We start from the raw sequence: 11,539 nt of genomic DNA, 5'->3' as shown, positions 1-11,539 counted from the left end.
TCTGCCTCAGAATTTATAAAACTGCCCCCGATTGCTGTTTTACAATTGGATCTGGGCAGAGAGTCCAGCTGGGCCCAGCCCCCCACATTGGGCTCAGCTTGGAGCTGGGGCCTGCCATCCAGTGCCAGGAAGTTGGTCAGTGCTGGCAGGAGCAGGTGTAGAGGTTCCTGCTCTCTTGAGGCAATGCAGGAACAGTTCATAGCCTGAGGTCAATCCCAGGGCCATGGCTGGTGGTAAGAGTTGATTCAGGCCCTTGGAAAGTGGCCGGGGACCGGACAGCACAGCTGCAGTTCCACAGGCAAAGGGAAGGAAGACACTGGAGCCATCAGCAAGGAGAGGGGTCACAGCTGTGCTGCTGGGGCCAGCCAGTTTTTTTCTCCAGTGGCCAGCTCTGCCTGTACACTCGTGCTGCCCAAAGCATGATGAGGGCAGAGGGAGGCCTGGCTAGGGCAAGACAAACTGAGCTCACACCTTCCTTGCTTGAAAAGGCTAAAAATTCATGCAGGCAGTGGAGCAAGAGGTCAATGTGTGGAGGGGCGAGGGCAGGGTGGTAGAGGGGCAAGTCGGCGTCAGCCCTGGTTGGAGACGATGGGACGACTGATGGTGCTGTTTGTTGTCATGGCCGAGAGCTCCCATCTGTAACACACCAAAGGGACACACTAAGAGAAAGCACAAACACAGCGCCCAGGGCTGGAGCGGCTTTGCTTCACATCAGCCTCAGCTGCAGTCTCCAGCCCAGCCTGCCCCAAAGCTGCACAGTGCCAAGGAAGGCCCAGGCAGACCTCAGCCAGGGCTGGAGCACCCTAAGGACAGGCATCACCCACAGGGTGACCTCCCAGCACGGCACACCATACCTGATGTCATGGGGAAGGCAGGACTGGTCCAGGCTGTACTGAATCACTGCTAGCTTACACAGCGTCTTTAGACTTGGGCCTGTGGAAAGAGGGCAGTTAGCCACAGCAGTCCTCGTCTGGACACCATGGGGGGGTCCAGCATCATGCAATCAGTGCCACAGGAAACAGGGCAGAGCACCCTGGCCATCCCTCTCAGGGACAAGGCAGAATGCATACCAGGGACCATCTGGAGCAGTTTTCTATGCTGCCACAAGAAGTCTGTGTGCAGGAGTGCATGACACACAGCTGCATCTCTGGCCGGTCTGCCTTAAGCCATGTACACTTGTCAGAGACAGCTGTTTGGCTCTGGGATACAGGCACCTGGAGCCATGTAGGGCACAGTATGGTGCTTCACAGCAGGGCCTGCTCACAGGGCACCTTCTTGCAAGAGATACAGGCTGGGCAGGGAGTGCTCACGTACTGAAGTCGAGGATGTAGAGATCTGAGTGATCCATCAGGTCGAATTCATCACCCATTCCCTCCTCTGGAGATGGGCTGCAGAAACCAAGCACAGTGTGTCAATCAGTGCCAAATTTCTTTTTTTTTTTTTTTTTACACCAGTTACAGTCCCTTGGGCTCCCCAAGGGCTGAGCAAGTCTCATCCCTCCTGCCCCTCTGATGCCCCCAGCAGCACTCAAAGTCATCACTTTCACAGTTCCTCGCAGAGTAGGCAGAGCCGCACAGAGCCAAAGAGCAAAAACACACGCCATCTGCCCCGCAAGCAAGGGATGGGGGACCTGCCTCCTTCTCACAGATGACCACAATGATTCCAGCTGTGAACCTCCCCCTCACCTTGCCAACCTCTGTTACTTTGCTGCACCTCCAAACACAGGTCCCACCCTGCAGGGAACAATCCTTTTCCCTTCTTGTACAATTGACCAGCCTCTAACTGGTTTCACTCTTCCTTCTCCAGGTGCCTCTCAAACTGCTCTCCAACAAGTGAGCAGCCCTGGGGCCTTCCCTGGAAAAGTGGCACCCACCTCCAAGGCACGAGGAAAGTGATGGCAAACAGCTGCCTCTATAACTGAGGCGTTTCAAGGCTCTATTTGCTCAGCAATTTCAGTGGATCCAACCCTCCAAAGAGCTCCACTCAGAGAAGCAGAGCCGTTGATCCCCAAGACAAGGCTGAGAATGACTCTGAGCAGGCTGGAGAAGGGATGTCACAGCAGCTCCTGAAGGTAGGCACACACGCACAAGCCTCCGTCCCGCTCCTTATGAGATAAACAGGCCCCATGGGCTGCTCCACAGCTGCCAGGGCTGGCATCACCTGGAGAATCAGTTCAGTGCTGGAGACTAACCAGCTTCTCAGCTGTGCTGTATCATGGAAGGCTGCCCTAGCAACATGTTAGGAGACACATACAGATCAAACTTCCCAAGCAGGCAGGGTCAGCCCATCCCCACCTGGTCCCAAACACCACATGGGGCAGCATGACAGAGTCCACACTGTGCTTTCTACAGACCTCAGGCCAGCTTCACCTCACAGCCAAGGGAAGGCATGGGAAGCAATGTGAAATACAAGGATTTGGGAAAAACATCACATGGGACAGACATTTGATCTAGGAAAAATCTGACACTACATAATGACAAACCACAAAGACCAAAAAACTGTGCTGGTGTCCCTAATGAGGTAGGAGAGATAAGTTGGAGACCCAAGAGGACTTTCTGCCAAGATCTCTAGTTGTGCATCTGGACCACAGATGACAGAAACCATGACCTTTCTCCAGAGATGGTGACAGCCAGGAAAACATACTATTTTATTAGCTTGTGTTCCTAGGCCAGCAACTGGACTGGTTTTGGGTTCTGCTGCATGAGCTGAAGTTGTGTGGCCAAGCACAACAGCACAAGGTTTAAAACAGATTCAGCCCAGGCACACGCTGTCCATCACTCCTCACATAGTTAAGATCTACTGCAATTATTTCAGCTTGGCCATTGAGATGCTGTAAGAAGAGTGCAGAGAAAGCAGATGGGAAACATCTGCATGGCAGGGCAAGCACAGACATTTCTCAGTTCGACTCAGGAATCACTTTGGGCTCCAGCCACAGCTCCCTGGTTGTGCCAAAATGGGGACAGCATTTCAGAGGACTGTAACTGAGCACTGAGCAGTGCAGCAGTCATTTTAAACCAATTCCAATTTGCTGATACTCCCATCTGATGCTGGTCCTGGAATGCTAATGAGGAACTATGACTTCAGGCATTTCTAGGGAACAGACAGTCTCACTTATAGTTTCCTGCCTCCGTGGTCTTGATGGAATAGCCAAAGCACCTGAGAAAAAACTGAACATTCCCTAGCACAGAGAGACTGCCTGTGCTGGAACAGTAGTGCCTGGACCAGAGGAAAGCACTCCCATGGCTGATGGTTGTTTGGGGAATTTAAAAGAAAGAAAAGGTGGTTTAAGTCCTGCTTTGGTTTGTGATGAACCAATTTAGGGTGCCCTCACTGCTTAGCTAGGAATGACCTCATGCAGTGACTTCTTGCCCCAGTGTCACCTGTCTATGACCCACTAAGCTTCACTTCTCACAGGACATAAGGCAGTACCTGCCTCCTCAGGTTCCCATAACACCGGCTGAACTGCCACACACAGCTCCCTGCTGTCAGAGAAGACCTGCTGCTGATGGGACCCATCTGCCCGGATACAGGCAAGAGCCCCTTTAATTCCGCCCCTGTGTGCTTACCACATAACAATCTAATCTCACATCCACGTCACAGGAAACCCTAGACCATCCCTTATCTATCAAAGGAAAGCCAGCAGGCACCACATCTGTGGTTTTAATCACCAAAAGGCAAGTAGCAGGGTAAGCCTGGAGTTCAAGACTAGGAGAGCTGCAACTCCCAGGCAGCAGGGTGCAGGGCATGCCTTTGTCAACAAAATGGAATGTTCCAGCTGCAAAACAATGCTCCCCGCACTCAGCAAGAGCCCCCACTCCCTCACCAGAGCCAGGCATTTCTAAGCCTTGTCAGGGAAAACACAGCCTCAAGCCAAATCTGGATTGGCATCTCTCATCTGTTCAGCTATTTCATCTGTTCAGCAAAACTCTGCTTTATAGCATTTCTTCTCCCTTGTGGATGGTCTCTGCACGCCAAAGTGTTGGTGAGTTTGGGAGGAAACCAGACCAGGGCCACAACTGTGACACAGCTAATGGGAACACTGAGTTTCCTGGTCACTTAAACGCGACATAAGTGATAGATTTCTCCTGGCCACAGTGAGACCACAGCTGGGGCAAAAAGACCAGGCTCTGGGCAGGACTACAAAAGAAACAAAGCATTTGGATTCCATAGGAGCAGGCAGCCTGCAGAAGTGCCTCTTCAACAGTCTACAGGACGCAGGAACCCTGTTAAGAGCAGGCAGGACACAAAGGGGTTTTGCCTGCCCACCCCCCAGCATTGCCACCTAGAAAGCTGAGCCTGCGGGCTCACCCTCCAAGGAATCCTGCTGGATCTCCTGCACTATGCAAGCCCCCTCCCCCTTCCCAGCCAGGGGAGCACAGGTCAGGAGGCAGACCACTGGGAGTTCTCCATTACAATGACTTCCTGGAAAAACTTCTTATCTTGCCAGGCAGCTTCAGAACACACCTGATAACTGTTACAGGAAGTGAGCATGGTCCCCACCCCCATCTCCCACTTCCCCAGCTTGCAAGACCCTCCCTCCAGTTCAAGCAGGCTGCATTCCTGGCTGCCTGCAGCTCTTCCTACCCCACACTAGTGCTGATGAACATGCCTGTATTGGTTTTGAGCCTGAATTAAGAAACAAGTTGAATTCCGAAGTGATTCAGTGGAGAAGACAAGGCACTGATGCACTGCCTGGCAAGGGTGGACCAAACTCCAAAAAGCTGGTGTCAAATTTTTTGTGGTTTGCTCACATTTCCTAGGAGTGCCAAGGCTTAACATCAGAGTTCAGCTGCTGCTGTAACACAAACCTACATACACTGCAGCATCTGGGACCATCCAAAACTACCATAAAGTTCTACCAAGCCTTCTGCTGTACCGAGTAGTACCAGTATCACTTGAGGAGACTGGATAAACTCAGCACCTCTGCATACCTCACCTGCACTAAGCACTCCCTCACAGCCACACAGACATCCTACAACTAAGCACACACCCCCAGAACCCCTGGAAGCTGAAGGCCCTTTACCCTATCACACACTGGTATGGTCAGGCCATCAGCAGAACCTGCTCTGTATGGTCCTCTGCCCCAATCTTCAGAACAATTCTCAAAAAGCTGCTGCCAGAGTCCCAGAGAAAGCCCTAAAGGTTTCCAAACCATGCAGAGGGTTGAAAGCACTTAAACTGTCTCTGCAAGGTGGATACTGGGAAACAGGCCTGTGCTCTGGAGCTGCAATTTGTCATTCTAGAGAGCATAGAGTGTGTCCTGGTGATGGGCCACTTCCTTTCTTTTAGCAGCTGCTAAGGCTCTTGGCTCCATCCAGCTGCCCTGCACCCTGACAGTATCACTTCCAGTGTTTGACAGCTAAATTCATAACACCAGGTTTCTCTTGTGAATGGAAGTGTTGCCAAGGAACAATGGCACAAGAAGGAACGTTGTCTTGTCATGTGTATAGGCTCCTCAAACAGCTCCCAGCTGAGCCAACATCCCACTGCAACTAAGCAAAACCCACACTTGCCAACGGAAGAAAGAAACTCTGGTGGGAGAATCAGAGCACCACATAGGCAAGGATAAGTCAGTGAGGTCTGCTACAGCACAGCAGACCAAGACGTGTCCTTCTGATGGCAGGATCTCCTCCCTCATCCCCACTACCTTTTTCACAGAAAGCTTGACTACTGCACAACCCCACCGGAACAGCATGTTACACACTTCTGTCTCTGCATGTACCAGACAGCTTGTCATCGAGTGCTTTACAAGCTACATGACACCTTCAGTCTCCTCCATGGCTTTTTTCCAGAGGAGCCCCGATGTACACGATTGCTTACACTTGTCAGATAGATGGACAGTTGCCATGTAACTCTGAAGTCCCTCTGACTCTGCACGCGGCAGTGTGGAGGGACACTGTGCTGAAGGGAATGGCAAAACCTCTCGCGGAGCCTCGCCACACAACTCACCTGGTGCCTCCAAACAGAATGATTTTGTCCCCCACTCTGCAGCAGCACTGCCGGCGTCGAGGACATGGGCCTTTCCCCTTGGGTTCAATCTTCCTCCAAGAAAGAGAAACTAACCAGAAGAACAGAGTGCACCACCTTGTCACAAGAGCCTGACCAAGATCATGTATAAGCAGGTTATGGATTTAAACATCACAGGAAAACCTGTGGCCCACTGCCCCCCCCACACCAACTAGCCAACATCCACCTTTTCCCCTTGACCTCCTCACTAGTGGCAAAATGATGCACTTCTATGAGGTTGTTACTGAAGTGTCATTTAAATGCCAGACAGAGTCCCGAAGTTCTGCCTGCTGAGACAGCACTTGCAGGTCATGTCATAGAATGGTTTGGGTTGAAAGGGACCTTAAAGATCATTTCATTACAACCCCCCTGCCATGGGCAGGGACACCTCACACTGGACCAAGTTGCTCAAAGCCCAGTCAAGGCCTTTCAGTTGCAAAGGACCCACGGGCTGCCACGGCAGCGGGTCGGACTTCACGGGGAGCTGCACAGGGGTGAGCTGCAGGAGCAGACAGGCAGCCTCCCTTCTCCGGCACCCTGCTGCGGTCCGGATCTGGAGAAGGGAGACCCAGGAACGAGCTCCATCTGCTGGCAGTCTGCGATCACTGAGCATCCTGGCAGAGGGGAGGCTGCTGGGACAACTCAGCGGCGGGAGGAGGGAGTGGGGAACTCAATCAGGTGGAGACAGCAGCCTTTGCTGCTTTCTGTGGCAAGGATGCTGGGGGGTGACTAATGCAGCACTGAAATCTTCAGGAGCTCAGACACTAGCTCACTGATCAGTCTGGGGAGCAGCAAGTTGGCTGCTCTCAGTTAATTTTACTATGCAAAGCAATTAGCAAGCAAAATCAGTCTAATGACTGCGAAAAGCGCCTGAGGACTGAGGACCCCAAAACAGCTCAGTCGACTGAGATATTCAGTGTGATATTCAGGGCACCAGCTGAAGAACACCCCTTCTGCAGCACAGTTTGACCTGGTACCAAGAAAGTGTGGTATGATGATCCTGCAGCTCAAGTTGAATGGTTTCCCCAGCTCTCTCCCTCCCCTAACCCCATTGCTTCTTCCTATTTTCTCTTCTGTCAGTATTTCTGCATATTTAAGAACAAGACAAAGTTTTCCAATGAACTGTGTCTTTCAGCAATACCTTCTCTTCCACTTTCTGAGATTTGGAAACATCCTGAAGAGGAACAGAGGTCCCAAAGCACAGTAGCAAGTTCCTGTCAGTGCTATCAGAAGAGACATTTCCCCTCAAGCAATACTCCTTGGAGAGTAAGCTCCTCTGAGCACTCACTTGCCTAAAGGCCTGGAGCACTATCACTGCAACAAGTTAAAAGCATAAATACCTGGATTGAATTTCCAGAGGTCATGGAAGTGTCTGTTCAGGCGTGCATTGTAGCCACCAAATACATACAGTTCCCCGTTGTAGCTGACTGTAGGGAATAAGCACAGACATAAGCGTGCCACCCAGCAGGTCTCTGACCCAACATCAAACACAAAGCAAAGTGGTGCTGGTTGTTCACCTTCACTTACATCACCTTCATGTGCAGGGTTACGTGCAAAGCTTTTCAGGGGGCAGCAGCTTTCCACAGAAACTGGGCTTTGTGCACCCCTTGCTAACCCACATCTCCATCCAACAGACCAGACAGTCCTTCTAAAGCAGGCAGAAATTTCCTTCCACCATCCTCCACCCTCAGCAGACCCACACTCACATGCTGAATGGCTCCGCCGGCCTTCAGGCAGCACAGGAGTTGGAGGAGAGTCCAGCCAGGAGTTTGTTTCTGTATCAAATACTTTAATGCGGTTACAGTAGATCTCATTGTTGGAGTGAAATGGCCCAAAACGATCAGCTCTGCCACCAAATACGTACATCTTTGTTCCAATGATTGTAGCTGAATGGAAGTCTCTCCAGCGAGCTGGAGTACCCTGAAGGGACAGAGTAAAACAGAACAAGAGAAAGAATGCAGATTACCCCAGCAGATGACACATTTTGATGGGGAAGTTGGGTGGCTGCCTTCTCCTGGAGAACTTCCCATCCTGCAGATTCCTGCCACACCAGACAGAAGCTGTGAGACAAGTGTGGGCAGCTACCCCAGAGAATAGCAAATGCAAGACTTCCTCCCCAAACCACAGTGAAAAGCAGACACTGACCTTGGCAGAGATTAAAGTCCACATCATATTTGTGGTGTCCAATTTATGGATATCGTTTGAAAAGCAGTCAGCCTGAAAGACAGCAAAGCAGCCTGGTCACAAAGGGACTGAGAAGTCTGGTCACATCTGGCCCCAGGAAGGATGCCGTCCTATAGACCTGGAACATCTCTTTGGAGTCAGTACCTCCCAAGAGACAAGGTGCTTGCTCCAAAATGTCAGGCAGTATACTTATCACTTAACAAGAGGAAGGCAAAGCCCATTTATTCTCAAAGGTGTCCTGTCTCTTCCTGCAGCTTTGCCATTTATTTGGTGATCAGTTCCTCCCCCAAAGACTGTCCTGCACACAATACATTCACAGCAGAAACCTGCCTCCTCTCTATGTAAGCAACAGAGGAAAAAGGCACTAACAGGACAGGCAAACTGGCTCTGGTAAGGCCACCCAATGAGAGGCAGAAGCTAAGATTACTTCTGGGTAGCTAAACATACAGAAACAAATATACTCTGGGTTCTGAGGTCCCACAAAAGCCATCTGCAGCTAGCTGCCTGGAAGAGACTGCACTCACACAAACAATGTGGACTCCTGCTCTCCCAGGTAGGGGAGAGAGCAGCAAGACAGTCAGAGGCTTATTTGGTCTTGGTTAAAAACAAGCCACATTTGAACTGCTCCTGCTGCTGTAATCAAGATCATGGATTTGGCATGCCATTGTCCTCAGAAAATGGTAAATAACCCAGAGACTGCTGTAACAGAGCCCCAGCTTTCTTCCAAATAAACAGATGTGACTTTGCACAGCTTTTCTGGAGCCTGGTGATAAGCTGAAATGATATTTTCCCATTTCTTAAGATCAGAGGATAAAGATTTGCTCAAAAGATCATTAGACACGGTAACAGGTATTGCAGGATGACTGACTCAGGGGATGCTTAACGGGAGGGCAACCAGGTGTTTGCTGGAGGAGATCAACAAGATGTCAGAGCAGGTACAGACTACAGGGAACATGCACCAGACTAAGACAAAACCTCACAGCAACATTGCAGACACTGGAAAGTGATTTTTCGGGCTCATTTTTCAGCTAGAAAATTGAAATAAATGTACATCACTATATATTTATTAAAAATTATGTGTATTTATCTATCAAAATTTGGCTGAGAAATGAGCCATAAAAAATTGCATATAAAAATATTTATATTTTTACCTCTTATGGTAAATATGTTTCATAAAAGAAAAAAAATCATATCATTTTTTAGGCTTGCTTTTCTAACCATCTTCTCCACAAAACAATGAGCGTAACCTGGGTATTAATGCCATGATTTTGCTAAGTTACAAAATGAAAGCAACTATAAGTACAAATATGCCCCCATATCCTGCCTCTACCAGTGTCCTGGGTATCAACACCCTCTTTTCCCAAGGGCTCACCAATTAACAGTTACAGAGACTACTCACCAGCTGTTCATAGCCTCCAAAGATAAACATGCTCTTTGCCAGGACACAAGCTGAGTGCCCATCTCTTGCTCCTGGGACCATTCCAGACACCTTTGGCGTAAACCACTTGTGCGTGTCTGAAACAAAACAAGAGGCTGAGAAAACACAGTAGGTGTTGGGATGGGATAGCTCTTTACTACTGTTCTTAATTTCTAAGACAGAAATCCTTCTCTCTTTCTCACACAGCACCTGCTCTGCTAGAGAAGCTGCAAGCTTCTTCAGGCAAGGCTACCTGCCTGAGTCTCCACAGAGGAGCACAGTGACAGAGGTCTCAGCCTCTGGGCATGGCCATCTACTGCCTGACCTGATAAAGAGCTCGCATTTTAACTGTGAGTAGTACAGCGCTACTTGAGCAACATTATTTTTACTGAATCTCTCACAAAGCATACTTGTGAGTCACTTACCAGCTCTGCATTTACAGTTTCAATTACAATGAAGTAATAATGCTAAGTGGCTCAACTGAACTCCTGGCATGGAGATGATGACTAACTGACTCAGGAAAAATAGCTCTCAAATGCAGGCAGAAGTCACTTAGCCACAAATTGCCGTGCACATCCCTACCTCTGCAGTGCAGCTCTCCCTGTCTTGTCTGCTCCACTTGTTACATTCTCATCCTCTCTTCAAGGGGAGACTTCCTCACTTTTCATCCTTCACAGTGCTCCTTGTGAGCCTACACCAACCAGATTCAGCCCTTTAGCCTGCATACTCCAAGGGTTGGCTTGATTTAGGGCATGACTTTAAATCCAGCCAGAGCTGTTCTGCATGCCAGGGCAATATGGAGCTAAGCCAGCAACTCACTGCCAAGTGCAAACAGGCACCTGTTCCAAGAGCCCTGAGAGGCACAGATAAGCCTCAAGGCAGCAGGAGACATTCCCCCCATCCTCCCTAACTGCTGTTAGCTGTCAAAAGCAGTGCTTATTTCAGGAAGTCATAACACTGGAGCCAAAGCAACATTCTTCATGAGGATAACTTCTCTGAACTTGGCCTGCAGACACAGCTATCCACCTATACTCCATTTGGAACTACACAAAGGGTCTTGCGAGGTCAACAGAACCTCTGGGCAGCCTCTACTGAGAAAGGTCCAGTGGCTATCAAGTTCCTTTCCTTCATGGAGCTGCTTCCAAGGCCAGTTATATGATAACAGCAACAGCTCATCCAAGTGCAATATGTCAAATTAGAGATGGAAAAGACCTTGACTTGTGCTCAGCACCTGAGGGACAAAACTGCACTCGAACAGGACTTTATCCAGCTCAATGCGACTTTTCAGTGGAACTTACACTACAGACATGGGACTATGACTGCCACTCTTGCTTTCCAGGAATGGTAGGGCTCAGTGTGTACAGACAGCTGCAGAGGGTTTGGATTAGGACTGAAGTCTGACCTGTTAATTTTCACATAATGCTAAAGTGCAGGAGTTGGCAGGGAGATCAGGCAGCTCCCACTACAATGCCTCTGTGTAGGCAGAGGTTTACTGATGGCTTCTCAGCTGCATGTGTCACAGGAAGAAGGAAACCCTCTGACCCAAGCTCTAAGATATTTCCTAGTAAAGAAGAGAGCCCACGACCAAGCACTAGAGCAAGCAGTTTCCTTCCAAGTCCAGGAAGACATTTACTGGTCACTATTTAGATGGACTTGCCTCCAGAATCCTTTCCTGACACTTGTGTCCATCCAGTTTCTGATGGTGCCTTTTCTTCAAAGATGCTCCAGCAATGCTATGGAGAAGCCAACCAGAAGGTTCAAGGAGTTTATTCTTTGGGTTTATCTAACTTGACTCATGCCTTCCCTTATTTTGCCATTCTGTCCCTCACTACTCCTATGTTTTATTCCTCACTCCCCTTCATGCTTTCAGAAAGAAGAACCACACAGGAGAGGAACTGCAATCCTCAAGAGCTCTAGCCCCTTCTTGCTGCA

The 11,539-nt window shown here is 49.6% G+C and overlaps 1 protein-coding gene across 5 annotated transcripts in view; it reads right to left on the bottom strand.

Annotated features, from left to right (window-relative positions):
- Positions 1–11,539, bottom strand: part of KLHDC3 (kelch domain containing 3) — a 22,417-nt gene continuing 10,878 nt past the window's right edge. For all 5 annotated transcript variants that reach the window (XM_027697018.1, XM_027697022.1, XM_027697019.1 and 2 more), the window contains exons 4-11: positions 9,590–9,705; positions 8,152–8,223; positions 7,713–7,926; positions 7,347–7,433; positions 5,950–6,058; positions 1,315–1,388; positions 855–933; positions 1–636 (exon numbers count right to left, since the gene is read on the bottom strand). In XM_027697018.1, coding sequence (XP_027552819.1) covers positions 570–636; positions 855–933; positions 1,315–1,388; positions 5,950–6,058; positions 7,347–7,433; positions 7,713–7,926; positions 8,152–8,223; positions 9,590–9,705 — 818 coding nt within the window. In that variant the 3' untranslated portion in view covers positions 1–569. The remainder of the gene's footprint in view (positions 637–854; positions 934–1,314; positions 1,389–5,949; positions 6,059–7,346; positions 7,434–7,712; positions 7,927–8,151; positions 8,224–9,589; positions 9,706–11,539) is intronic.

The sequence above is a fragment of the Neopelma chrysocephalum genome, unplaced genomic scaffold (assembly GCF_003984885.1).
Source record: "Neopelma chrysocephalum unplaced genomic scaffold, ASM398488v2 Primary Assembly neopelma1_117, whole genome shotgun sequence".
Lineage (NCBI taxonomy): Eukaryota > Metazoa > Chordata > Aves > Passeriformes > Pipridae > Neopelma > Neopelma chrysocephalum.
Note: the sequence above shows the minus strand (reverse complement) of the source record. Positions and strands in the feature narration are given on the sequence as shown.